The following is a 14,695-nucleotide window of genomic DNA, read 5'->3' as shown; positions in this document are numbered from 1 at the left end:
ATTGGGATGTAAAAAACTCATGTCAGAACAGCTGTACACCCAAAGGCACAACAAGACATGCAGAGTAAAGCACTGGCACATCTGCAAAAACTTCAATATTCCAGTTCCAGAAAACTCAGGAAACATGAACCCAAATCAATTATATTGAAAACAAGAAAATAACGCTCACATACGACTTCTTGATCCCACCGAGCATGAACATAGAAAAGAAAGCATTGCAACCAGATACAGTCTTTTAATATAAAAAAACGAAAAGATGGCATTGATAATTGAGGTTTCAGTACCCAGCAAATTTGGCCTAAACAAAATAGAAATCAAAAAAATGACCAAATACCAAGATCTCAAAAATGAAGTCAAAATATCCTGGAAACTGAAGAGTGCCAAAATTGTACCAGTGATAAATGGAGCAAATAATGATAAAGAAGAACCTCATGGAGATATAAAAAAAAAAAAATCTCTGGGAATGTTACTACAAATGGGTCTGGTCCTTTGCTCAGTAACAATCCCGAAAAGAGCCTTCGGAACCAAACTTTGAGAACAAAACTTCACCACAGCTTGGTCCATGAATCGTGACCCCTTAGTGAGGTGGATACATCGAGTCCCGGTAGTATTCCGGGGAGCCCCTGTAGTATTTCGATCCACCTTCTGAAACCTGCATATGGAGATAACAACCAATGGCTGATAAACACACACAACTGTGGCATAATTAATGTGAGCTGCCTTTTTTGTCTGAGGATTTGCATGATAACGATCACAAGTGGGGGAAGGGAGGGGCTATCTCTTATACGCTCTAAAATCAAGACTATGGCTTTTAAAGGCTTATGACGTCACTCTGTAGCAGCTCTTCAGCGTATTCTTTTTGAAACATTTTTTGTGGCGGCCATCTTTTTCCCGTGCCATCCCTACATATGGAGTACTATGGTACTTCAAGATTGACAGCCTAACAATGCGGATACACTGCAGTTGCAATAGTTACAATAAGCTGAATCAGCCACATGATGAATGTGCTCGTAATAACAAATGATTTGACGTCAGAAGTGGTAACGCTGATTGTATTTGCAAAACTGTCATTAGCAGCAATGCAAATGGGACCTGTCAGTTACCTCCGGCGGATCACTGGAGCGAATGTAATTCCACAGGCGGACCACCTCCTTCCGCAAGTGTTTCCACTTGTCAAAGAGTTTCCTTGCGATATTGGAGCTTTCCATGCCCGCTTCCGGTGTTCCTGGACGCACGTTGCCCTGTTTATCCTGCAAGCAAACAGAGTACTTGGCACATCAAACACTTTTGGTGAGGAACTAATCCTATAAAAACCCAAAATGCCCAATTGGCAAATTTACGATGCAACACCAAAAAGACAGAATGAAAAGTGTGCATCAAACTAAAATACGCAATTCGTCTGTGTGTCCGTCTTTCTGTGGCCAAAGAGGAAAGGGTATTGCATTTGAGTCCGTTTGTTTGTCTGTTTGTTACTTGCAAAATCGAACATTTTACAAGTATATTGGTTGGTCTTGTGCGTCGTTCTGTCTGTCTGTCTGTCTGTATGTCAGTCGCCTACAGGTCCCAATTTTCAACCGATCTTCATGAAACTTCACTAAGTTGTAGAGGTCGTCACAATTGAGAAGCCTATCGATTTTGAGGTCAAAGGTCAAAGGTCATCTGGAGGTCAAATTTCTAAAATCGCCATTCTTAATCTGATTGACTTGAAAATTGAACAGCATTTGTATATTGAGTCACTGAAATGGGAAACCAACTATTTTTGAGGTCAAAAGGTAAAATGTCAACTCAAGGTCAAACTTCCAAAATCATAAATTTTCATCTGAAAAAATCATCAATTTTCATCCGATTGACTTGAAAATTTAACAGCACTTGCATAGTCCCTCAATGAATTGGGAAACCAACTCTTTTGAGGTCAAAAGGTCAACTCTAGGTAAAACTTCTAAAATCATCAATTTCCATCTAAAAATAATCACTTTTCATCCTATTGACCCAAGCATTGATCAAGATCGTCAATTTTGATATTGATGAAATGGACAATTTGCTGGATCAATTGCAACCTTTTTTTCCAGGGGGGGCGGGTGTGGTGGATTTTGCAAGTATCATGCTATGCATGACGTCTTCTTGTTTGTTTGTCTGTCCGCACAGAATAAATATGATTTTCTCTGCAACCGTTGATCCGATTGACAGTAAACTTTCACAATAGGTGCACCTCTTCCTGTGGAATTAAAAAAAGACAATTATGATGTCACAGGTCACGTGGTACAGGCGCCATCTTGGAAAAACCGAAAACTTGATATCTGCAAAAGTGCTGAATAGAAAAAATTCTGTGAATAGAAAGAATATGTGAATAGAAAAAATTGAGATATGGCTCATTGTAAAGAACTCTCCATGGGGAATAACATATGTTAATGATGATGTAATATAGATCCATTATGACATCATAATTCGCCAAGTACAAAACTTCATCCGATCAAGATGAAATTTCTTGAGCGTCATCTCGGGATAAATTGGTGGAGAAAAAAAATGATGACGTCATCGGTCGCGTGGTTCGGCCGCCATATTTGTTTTAACACAAAAACCTTAAAAACCACTGAAAACACATCCGGGCAAGGGTCTGCAATCTCTGATGCTCTTTCCTGCTACTTATCCAATCTCAAACTTGCTAGGGGAATTAAAGGTCATAAGACAAAGGTTGTAACTACTTTGTCGTCCCCCACCTTGACATAGGGGTTCTGAAGGTGGTGCAGACACAAATGATCTATGTGAAATGTGTACTGTTTAGTGCCGCACCCTGTGATATTGGGAGGGGGTATTATGATTGACGCTTCAAACTCCTTAAATTGCATCATGAGTAAGAGGCCTTCACTTTGCCGTTGCACCTGCTCAGCCGAAGTTGCTGAAAAACTCCCAAGATATTGATATGTTTTATGGCCTTTTTCCACCATGGGGAAAACACCATGTTAAGGTGCATCGAGAGCAGTTTGAGTGGCATTCCACAGTATCATGGCATTCTTTTTGCAATCTCAAAGTTGCTCACAGCCAGACAGACAGACAGGTAAGAGTGAAAATATAACCTCCATCCATATTCGGTGGTGGAGGTAAGCACTGGTTGTCCACTACTCCCTCGTCCCGCTCCCCAACCCCCCACCCGTAGGGAGGTGATGGATGTTTCTAGTGAACATATATCCACTGTTCATCGCCACCTCCATCCATATTCATGATCTTTTCTACCCTCATTAACCTTCCTCTTCCTCTCCAGGTTATTGTGCCCCCCCCCCCTCTTCCTTTCCATTTTTCCCATTTCTGTTTCATCCCCGGTTTTTCCTTTCCTCCCCTTGCTGTGTTTGAGCTTGTATTCAGCTTGTTTACCACCTGCATCCTCCTGCCCTTCCATTTTATCCCATTCTTCTTCATACCAATTTTTCCTCCCATTGTCCTTCTGTTGTGTCTCTCTACTCTGTTGTCGGAGTGTTTCCCTCCTTTCCACTATGTTCTTCTTGTTCGGCTGTTATGTCCTGTTTCGTGATGTTCTTTAACTCATCCACGAGCCTCGACTTTGTATACAACAAAAAGGCAAAATTGTAAAAGGTTAAAATAAGGGGAATTCTACAGCATTTTGAAATCGTACAGATGCTAACGAGAATCACAATGCATGTCACCACATTGTCACCATGTTAGAAAAGGGTTAAAAGGTGTAATTTCACCAAAACATTCAGAAGACTCACATTCATTGCAAGATATTATTTAAACCTGATTAAGTCAATTAAAAGAATGGCGAAAATTGTCAACCAATTCCCCCCCCCCCCCCCACCCCTTCCCACGCCTCCTGCCCCCAAGCCCTCTCCCTCCCACACTTCTCCCTGCTCTCAAATGTTGTGGTTGTGTGCTTCCCCTTCTCTCCCCATCTTGTCTTCCGCTCCCTCTTTTTGTATATTTTGTTGTCTGGTTGATTTGTTTGTGAAATAAATGTTAGCTCTTTCACGAGCCTCGATTCAGTATACAAAAAAACCAAAAAACAAACAAAAAAAAAACCACCGAGGAATAAACAATCAAGTGTTGTTAACAATGGGGTTGCAGTGCAACTTGTTCTTTTTCTGTTAACGACTGTGCACAATAATGGCAAATTTTAACGAGTCTTCAAACACAACGATTCATTTGTGACATTTTCTTTCAAAATAATCACAAACATGCAGGACCAGCTAGCCAACACAGACTGTTCGTGTAAACACACAAACACCGAACCGAAGAGCAAACTTCAGTCTCCAGATCCAGGCTAATGGAAGAAATGATGCCACACAGAACATTCCAGAAATGATGCCACATGTAACATTCCAGAAATTATGCCACACAGAACATTGCGGAAATTATGCCACATTGAACATTCCAGAAATTATGCCACACAGAACATTCCAGAAGAAATTATGCCACACAGAACATTCCAGAAATTATGCTACACAGAACATTCCAGAAATTATGCCAACATTCCAGAAATTATGCCACACAGAACATTCCAGAAATTATGCCAACATTCCAGAAATTATGCCACACAGAACATTCCAGAAATTATGCCACAAAGAACATTCCCAAAATTATGCCACACATAACATTCCCAAAATTATGCTACACAGAATATTCCAGAAATTATGCCACACAGAACATTCCAGAAATTATGCCACACAGAACATTCCAGAAATTATGCCACACAACATTCCAGGAATTATACCACACATAACATTCTGGAAATGATGCCATACAGAACATTCCAGAGATGATGCCAGACAGAACATTCCAGAAATTATGCCACACAGAACATTCCAGAAATTATGCCACACAGAACATTCCAGAAATTATGCCACACAGAACATTCCAGAAATTATGCCACACAGAACATTCCAGAAATTATACCACACAGAAAGTTCCAGAAATTATGTCACACAGAACATTCCAGAAATGATGTCACGCAGAAAGTTCCAGAAATTATGCCATACAGAACATTCCAGAAATTATGCCACACAGAACATTCCAGGAATTATGCCACACAGAACATTCCAGAAATTATGCCACACAGAACATTCCAGAAATTATGCCATACAGAACATTCGAGAACAATGTGGAAATTTCTTTGTCATGCGGCCACCTCTTCTTGGGGAAAAAAACTCCCAAGTAGCCAAAAATGGACGTTGCAGCTGAAGGCCTAATTATGGGCAACTTTGTTGAAGAGAATCAAAGATTTTAATGCTTACTGGAAGGAATATCATTGACGTTGATGGCCTTCTCTAAATCTAATGGTACAGGTGATGGATGGCAAGTACTTCAAACAGATTTCAGCCAAAAGGGTGCATCAGCAACCCGCTCAATGATCCAGAAATCATGTCGTCATTGAGGATCATATGAAAACGGAGAGAGTTCAAACATTGATGTTCAAATATTTAGAATTCGTCGAGTTCTCCGTCAACGTTTCGCTGCACAAATGTTTTTCGTTTGCCATTCATGTCGCATGGCCGGCATCACGCCACCATTTCTGGAAAGGATCAATTGTTTTTACACCTGCAATTAAAGTTTTAATGCACATTGGTGGTGTTGATGAATCAATGCGGTTAGAAATTCAACCCTTTTTGAGTCAACAGGTTAAAATAATAGCTAAACTAGAACAATGCGACTGTGTCGCCAATATGCCTCCGCATACTCCCACAACGGGTATATGCCATCACTCTGCATATGTATGGGTTGGGGATCACGTTTGTGAAGTTTCACGTTGATTGGATAAGGATCGTTCTTCTATCCAAGATGGCTGCCAAACCACATGACCTATGACATAATTTTCAAACTATATGCAACAGTGATGTTAGATGATATTTGTAAAATTTCACATCAATAGGGTGAGCGGTTTCAGAGATATAATTATTTAATATTTTCCTTCAATCCAATATGGCTGCCAAACCATGTGACCTATGATGTCATAAGTTTAATATTTCAATACAAATGGGTCAGATCATATGCATACAATTTCAGATTTTTAGGATAAGGAATTTGATTAAAACATTTTTGGCTGGTATATCACTTCACCTATGATGTCATCATTATCATGCTTTTGTTCCCCATTGGGAGTACTTGACAATGTGCCAAGTCTCAAATTTTTCCATTCAGCGGTTTCCGAGAATTTTTTTTATTATTATTTGCTTTTAATCCTAGATGGCTGCCATACCACGTGACTTATGACGTCACAATTATCATAAAAGCATTCTGCATGGATGTCACTCCTTCCCAGAAAGTTTGGTCTCAATCGGATATATGGCTGCTGAGAAAAAAGAGGGTTAGCCCGTACGGACAACGCGAAAATATAATGCCTCCGGCGAATTTGTCGGTGGAGGGATACAAAAAGCATAGGTTTATAAAAAGCCAATCAAAAAGAGTTTCTGCAGATGTGCCAGTGGATTCCTCCACATACGTTGTTGTGCCTTTGGGTGTACGGCTGCTCTGACATGAGTGTCTCACTTCTTGATAGGAGGTGGATCATACTTTCTGTTTCTACCTGGCAGAACCTACTCGAATCCAATTGACTCAATCCCACCATTTTATGTGAGCCATTGGCATAGTGCCCTTGGTCTTGGGCATTAATAATGATTCGTTAGTTAGAGAATAATGATTCTTCTTAGCCATTCCAGTGATCCTTCTTTGTCTTTCCCCAATCTGTCCAACTGTTTTTATATTTTCATGCTCTTTTGTCTTTCTCGCAATTGTCCCTATATATCTGCTGGTATTTCATGTTGTATTTTTCTTTTGTCCTTTTTGAAATCGTTGGGGCTTTATTAGTTGCTGTTTCGGTTTGGTGCGTGACATTTTCTATTCACACCTGTTTTTGGAAGTTTTTTTTACAAGGTGAGTGAGAGATACCTTTTCTGGTTTGTTGTGTTCATGATTGTACACAAATTGTACTCAGTAGTCTGTTGAGCTTTTCACGTGCTCTGCTAATCCTACAGTCGTCGTTCTGTACACTTGATTGAGTTCCATCAGGCCGCCACCTCCTTCTTTCCTCATCAGTTACATTCTCGGGATGCATTGATTTTTGTAGAACATTTTGTGGATAGTGAGGAGTTTTGATATATAGTTTTTTGATATCTGCTTGTGGCCAGTTTACTATTCTGCAGCTGTACTGGACCACTGGTACTGCTAGTTACCCTCGCCTGAGGAGAGGGTATTGCATTTCAGTCCATTTGTTTGTCTGTTTGTTTGTTTATCCGTACAGAATAAATATGATTTTCTCTGCAACCGGTGGTCCGGTTGACAGGAAATTTTCAGCATAGGTGCAACTCCACCTGTACAATTTTTTAATGATAAGTATGACGTCATAGATCATGTGGTATGGGCGCCACCTTGGAAAAACCGAAAAACTTTGCACCTTTATATCTCCGAAAGCGCTGCATAGAAAAAATTGAGAATAAAATATGTTAATGATGATGTCTTTGGTGCCTCCATTATGACGTCATAATTCGACAAGTACAAAACTTCATCCGATCAAGATGAAATTTCTTGAGCGTCATCTAGGAATAAATTGGTGGAGGAAAAAAAAGTCATGATGATGTCATCGGTCACGTGGTTCGGCTGCCATATTTGTTTTAACACAAAATCCTTAAAAACTACTGAAAACACGCCCTGGCGAGGGTCTGCAATCTCGAATTCCACTTTCTAGTTGGTTTATGGTTTTGATTTTGTTCCTTGGGGTGAGATATGTTTTCAGGATCAGCCTCGTTCTACACATATATTCTTTGGTTTTGTGCATTTTCATGACAAATTTGGTGGCCCTCTTCTACTCCAAAGTATTTGTAAGATGCTTCATTGTCTAGCTCCTGTATTGTGTATAAAGGTGAGATTTTAATGTTGTCAGTTTCTGAGCATCTCCCTCGGGCTTTCGACTCTTTGCTTACATGGCGGTGCTGGGTTTTTTATTTGTGGAAACCAGCTCTGTTCTTGTGGTTTTGTTGGTACTTTTTCCTGAATGAATAGCGCTGCTGCAAAATTCACTGTATATTTCTTTCAGGGGGGCTGATTTTGGTTAAAGATTTGTTTGTTTTGCCGATTATGAAGAAATTCCGGTAACCATAAATAAAGTCCTAACTGGAGCGCCCCATACAGACTCAAATATAAACAAAGGGAAATATAAAATAACGAAAATAAATGTGTGTTATTTATTGTGGGCACTTAGCTCCGAATTGCTCTTGAACCCCATCAGGAATAGTCAAAGATCGTCACAGGCCTCGACGTCCTTGCGCGCCAAACTGCAGGCTGCACTGCCCGTTGGTGCCAACTAGGCCTCGCCGCGCGTTCCGCTCACTCCTCACGATCTCGTTCACCAACACCAAAGCCAGACGATGCGAGGAAGTCCAGACCCTCGACCTTTCATTGTCAAAAGCCAAGACTCAAGAGACAAAGAAGAAGAGCGGAAATCAAGAGGAAAAGCCAAGAGAGGGAAATGTCGGCAGAGCGTTCTTTTATACCCAAGGCTCTGACGTCATCCTGACGACATCTCCGTGTCCGCTCCTACCAGCGAGTCCCATCTTAGCAGTGCTTGTGCAAATCAATCCTGGACAAATCACTGCTCTTCGGGGCGTGGCCCCACGACCATGCCTGTGTGCTCACCATGTCGGTGTTATCAGCGGTAGTGCTCAATGTCCTGCTTTCGGTTAGTTTTTATTGAGGGTGGTAAATGCGTGATTTCCTGGCTATGTGTGTGTGCTGCGTGTGTCATAAGGAACAGAGGAAAAATAACAGAGGCATTAACATACAGGGGATTAAAACCCATAATCCCTAACTAATTAACATAACCCCACCCATCATGATGGGAATGAAGATACGAGCTTACACGACATACGGTCTACCGGATCCCTACTTATTACATGGGGTTTCTTCTTTTTCACGACAGTCGGAGCACACTACCTATACAATTCTACCTGGACTAAGGTATTGCCTACCCCCCAAAAACATAACAATATTATGCAGTGAAATTAGTGGATGTCTCTCTTCAGTTGGTGTCATTCTCACCTCTATCTTATTAGGCAGCTCCTCTTCCAGAGCACGTTGTTTCCTCATCATCCTCCTCCTTTCCTCTGCCCCTCTGTACCCCTTTGTCCTTCTGCCCATTATCATTTGTATCTGTTTGTGCCGTAGCCATTAATTGGTCTCCTCCACCGCCCAGCCCCAATGCTTCAGATGCAGAGCACCTTCTGCGTGGAAGGATGCCTTCTCTCCGCTTAGCATTCCAGCTTTCATTGTTTTTTAAATTGCTGTCCTGCTTAGGTCTTTCCTTTGAGACAGGTATCATCATCCTAGATTTGTACTTTGATGCAAGGCTCTCTCTGCCTCCTTTTTGGGAAGGTGCAGCCATCTATCTTTGCAGGGCACACCCCAGGTGCCTGGTGTGTCCACACAAACTTCACAGAGCCTTCTCTTTTGGGGGCAGGTGACCCTTTGTTTGGAGATGTTTTTTTAATGCTCGCCAACACACCTACTCCGCTGTGTGTCATGTACGGGGCTTCCAATGTGCCACTCAAAACCTTCCAGGAGGTCCCTTGGCCATTCGCACCATGCGGTATCTCTACCACAGTGGTTGCTCTCATGCTCACTTTTTTTTCCTTCTCCAGGTGCTGCCACAGGGACCGTTCAACTTCCCGACCGAGATGTTAGCCTAACCACTTCGCTCAGGGCCGCATATCCTGCTGTTACGAGCTGTGCATGCTCCTCTTACCTTTGGCTCCATGAGGTGACTTCTCTTCGATTCGACGGCTGCGATCCTCCCATTTCTTACGGTCTCTGAAGACCGACTCAAGGCGTCCAGGGAGCTCCTTCGGCCATTCGCAGTATGCGGTATCTCCGCCACGATGGTCCCACTCGCGTTTGTTTTCTTCCTCCTCTGGATGCCGCCACAGGGACTGTTCAACGTCCCGACCAAGATGTTAGCCTCGCCACTTCGCTCAGGGCCGCATATCCTGCTGTTACAAGGCATGCGCCCCTCTCTCACTTTATGCTCCATGCAGAGACATATATTCACGCACTCCACGTTGTGCTCCACTCCACATCGTGAGCTCACCGTGCTGTTCCCATGTCGGCGGTTTGGCGCGGCCTTCTTTCCATGCCACACTGCCTCGTGCTTTTCAGCCTCTTGCTTCCATCCTCGCCTCCTTCTCTGCCTCTGCTACCTTTCAAGGTCTTGACATCTTTCCTCTTCGGAATGGAGGCACATGAATCATCACAGATGGGTTCAGGTGGTGGAATTGTGGAGAAATATGGAGAGGGAGAAACGAGCCATCCTTGTTGTGCCACCATCTTGTGTGTGTGTCTTGTGTCCATCATCTCCACCACGATGGTCCCACTCGCGTTTGTTTTCTTCCTTCTCTGGATACCGCCACAGGCAGGGCCGGCACTACCATTAGGCCAACTAGGCAGCCGCCTAGGGCGCAGACATCAGAGGAGCGCATTACTGAACCTTAAAGGGTCACAGTTTTATACAAATTATTGTTTTAAGAAAAAACATAATAAAAGGAAAATATAAGAGTTCATTGTTCATAATAGTGTAGGTGATTAATTTTGAGCATGTACGCTTCGTGGCATACGTCACATCCTGTTTGAAATGGACGTTGCCTGCTCCCATGTGCCTTCTCCATACGTCACATCCGGCATGTTCCAAACGCTGCCGCCATTTCGTCGTTGGGCGCATGGATTGATCATCGTCAGGAAGGCGGGAGAATTAATAATCGAAGTTGGCAAAAAAAAATTAGGGGGGGGAGGTGGAAGTAGCTGGCCTTGCCTAGGGCGCAAAATAGTCTGGCGCCGGCCCTGGCCACAGGGACTGTTCAACGTCCCGACCAAGATGTTAGCCTCGCCACTTCGCTCAGGGCCGCATATCCTGCTGTTACGAGGCATGTGCCCCTCTCTCACTTTATGCTCCATGCAGAGACATCTATTCACGCACTCCACGTTGTGCTCCGCTCCACATCGTGAGCTCACCGTGCTGTTCCCATGTCGGCGGTTTGGCGCGGCCTTCTTTCCATGCCACACTGCCTCGTGCTTTTCAGCCTTTCGCTTCCATCCTCGCCTCCTTCTCTGCCTCTGCTACCTTTCAAGGTCTTGACATCTTTCCTCTTCGAAATGGAGGCACATGAATCATCACAGATGGGTTCAGGTGGTGGAATTGTGAAGAAAGACGGAGAGGGAGTAACGAGCCATCCTTGTTGTGCCACCATCTTGTGTGTGTGTCTTGTGAGTATGTGTGTTTGTATGTGTGTGTCTGTGTCGTGTATGTGTGTGTTTGTATGAATGTGTGCATCTCACACGCGTGTGTGTCATACTCTTGTTTGTTGGTTATACAATTCCATACAGCATACCGCTGGATCAATTTCCCAGAAATTTGCTGTCCCAGATTATTTTAACATGTGGAAGGTCAACGTCGCAATAAAAAGATTGCAATTCTTAATCAAATTGATGTTGAAAGAAGACTTTATGACACTCTGGGCGATTAAGCACCATACATAAGGTGCGCCCCTTGGTGGGGAGAGGAGCGGAGCTTGGCATACACCTGCGCACTTCTGCATCCGTGGAGTTTGAAGGTGAATCTTTTGTCTGGAATTGAACCAATTGCAAATAAGTATTTTCATAATCCGCATGCAGAATGGAAATTAATATGCACTCCCGGCTTAATTTTTCCTAGCCTTTTCACATGGATTTTCCTTTGTTCAAACAAAGCAACCACATATTTTGCAAAATGTGGAACAGGAGTTTTATTGGAGGGTAGGGAAGTGGGGGAGAAAAGGAGGGGGGGGGGGGGTGGAGGAATGATTGGGGAGGTGGGAGGGGGGGTCAATGGGGAGTGGGTGGGTGTTAGAAGCGGGGTGGGGATATGCAGATAATGATGTTGCGAACATTCAGTGTTATGAGGCCAATCTCCTTGAAAGTCACCTTGTCGGGGTGTTGCCATAGAGGCGGAATGTCCTCAGCAATGACCTTGTTGAGATTTTCATGTGCGAACTCCTTTTCTATCATCGTATGATCAACCCGCTTCTGCCTCCAGACCTCCTCCACGTTGTAGCCTGATTTGAACATCTGCATTTTGGAGAAGTCTGCAGGTGAAAATAAATAAATGTTTTTTTCAGATTCAGCAAAAAAAAAAATCCTAATCCATCAGATTTTGATTGTTAGCCGGATGATACGACATGGCGGACAACATTTGTCATCAAACTTTTCCTTTTTATTCCACCTGCCAAACAGTCCCCCACAATTAATGAATGTGTTTAGAAACATTAGATGCTGCTCTCTGCAAAAATGTCCACAAAATATCCTATGGTACTTTCGTGTGGATGGCTCTATTAAGACAGAGCACCCACGGATAACAAATCGAGCTTACTTTGAGGCGACGATCAAATCCGGATTTCACTCTACAAGCACGGGCAGAAAAGAGAAGAAGAAGAAGTGGGAGCTTTATCTTACGTGATCCGCACGCAGTCTTCAAACTTGCAGGAAATTAAACTCACGGACACGGATTTTATATGTACAAAATAACACGGCTTTATTGCCGAACCCTGAGAACAAAGAACGCGATGGTAAATAAATATGATCCTAAATCGGAGCGCTCCCACACCGGACGCAACCAACAGACGAAGGAGGATATATAAAAAATAACAATTGTGTTCTGTGTGGTGCGAGCTTATCTCTGTCTGGAGTGTGTCAGGGATTGTCAAGCTCCGAGCACAGTCATCTGACGCGGCTCCGATGCTGTCGGGAAGTAGGCATCGATGCGCCCCCGTTCACTCGGCCTCAACAAGGCCCCTCGCGCCAAGCGAGCGAGCGGCGTGCAACCCGCCTCCTCAGCCATGCAATGTCCTCCCGGATTCGGCACGGAACTGCGATGCACCCAGCGTTCGGGTCAGAAAGGAGAGAGGGTCGAGGGTGAAAGAAGGCGTAAGGGCAGGAACGAACGAGATCCAAGCACCAAGGTCTCTTCAACGAGCAGGGACGAGAGCGCGAAAATGTCGGTCTCCTTCACTTTTTGTCAACCCCTCTTGACGTCATCTCTCTCTCTATCTCTCTGCCAATCCCTGCCGGCCAACATCACAGGCTCAATTCTCCACCAATGGCCGCGTCTCGTCTCTTTCATCCCATCGGTCGGTCGCCAATCAGTCTGTCGCTTCCCTTGCTCTTGCTTCACCACTCAGCAAGCTGCTTCTTGATTTTTGCCTTGACTAATCATGCAAGGTCGGCGTGGCTATTGCCTGGCTTACTCGATGTGTGTTGCTATGCCAGCTGATGACGTGGCTGGCTGTGGCCGCATTGGCAGTGCCCCAAACTGGCCTCTGGTGAGTTTTATGGTTATTCCGGCAGAGGGGGGATTTAAGTAGTGTTTGTGTGGAGCAACTAATGGGCCTCACTAATGTCTATGGTGCGTTGCCATACGGGACAAAGGAATGATCACAGAGGGAATGACATACAAGGTAGTAGTTAACATAATCACTATAACTACTTAACATGCCCCATTCCTCGGAATGGGGACGAAGATACACTTAATCCGACATATGGGCTAGACAGGTCCTCTACTTATTTACATCGAGATGGTTCTTGCTACCCACGATCATCGGAGCACCTACCTATGCAGATCTACCTAAATCTATATATGCCCCTACCCCACCGACATAACATCCTAATCCAAATCCTAAACATCCTAATCCATCAGATGTTGATGGTTAGCCGGATGATAAGACATGGCGGACAACATCTGTCATCAAACTTTTCCTTTTTATTCCCCCTGCCAAACACTCCCCCACAGTTAATGAATGTGTTTAGAAACACTAGATGCTGCTCTCTGCAAAAATGTCTACAAAAGAACCTATGGTACATTTTAGGGAAACCCTACACTATCCTAGCAAAAGTGAAGGAACAGAGGATTTTATTGATAATGAGGGACAGGCCTCAGCGTGCGACTATTTTACAGCAGACTGAAGAGCTCGTCTTGCTGATGTACACAAGAGTCGATCTACATCGACGGACAGGTAGAACGATGGTGAAACCAACAGGAAGTAGATTGCTCCTTTGCTTCGACTTGAGTTAACACCCAGAACGTTGGCTTCTCCTAGCTTCCGACCCCGATCAGCATCATCGTGATTTCATCCAATCGGACTATTTAACATCTTGGAGGGACTTCCAGGGCCCTTCATCACATCCTTGCTCTAACATCACATCCTGTTTTTCAAAGGTTACGTGGTGTTTCCTCACACTGTTCATTCCCCTTGTCATGTCATATTTTGAGGTCATTGTTGGCACACCCAAAGAGAGCGCACAGGTGGAGTGAGCAAGCTAGGAGGACAAGTTATTGAGATGGGAAGATTGTTTGAGGAGGGATATCGACAAGATGGCGGTGGTTGGAGAACAGAGAAAGTTGGTTGGCTTAGGGACAGGGGGAAATGGAGGAGTATCGTGGTTCATATGTATGGCAGAAGATTGGTAGGCCTACTAATGGATCTCACCCATTATAAAGGGAAGGGAAGGAAAAGAAGAAGAGTTGTCGTGACCAGAATTTGGTTTAGTATTGGATGTTGCTTGGTGTTGGCTTAGCGGTCATGGTGCCGGCTTGGGATCTAGGATCCTGGGTTCGAATCCCGGTCGATCGCTGAATTAACGCCAGGGGGGTTGACTCAGCCTGTCATCCTTCCGA

General features: G+C 43.9%; 1 protein-coding gene across 1 annotated transcript in view; it reads right to left on the bottom strand.

The window, feature by feature from the left end:
- The window catches only part of LOC137439825 (proprotein convertase subtilisin/kexin type 6-like), a 226,743-nt gene that overhangs the window by 60,876 nt on the left and 151,172 nt on the right, over nt 1–14,695 (bottom strand). Inside the window, exons 8-9 of the mRNA XM_078768303.1 lie at nt 11,950–12,110; nt 1,104–1,250 (exon numbers count right to left, since the gene is read on the bottom strand). Coding sequence (XP_078624429.1) covers nt 1,104–1,250; nt 11,950–12,110 — 308 coding nt within the window. The remainder of the gene's footprint in view (nt 1–1,103; nt 1,251–11,949; nt 12,111–14,695) is intronic.

The sequence above is a fragment of the Myxine glutinosa genome, chromosome 14, assembly GCF_964187855.1.
Source record: "Myxine glutinosa chromosome 14, kmMyxGlut1.1, whole genome shotgun sequence".
NCBI classification, from domain to species: Eukaryota; Metazoa; Chordata; class Myxini; order Myxiniformes; family Myxinidae; genus Myxine; species Myxine glutinosa.
Note: the sequence above shows the minus strand (reverse complement) of the source record. Positions and strands in the feature narration are given on the sequence as shown.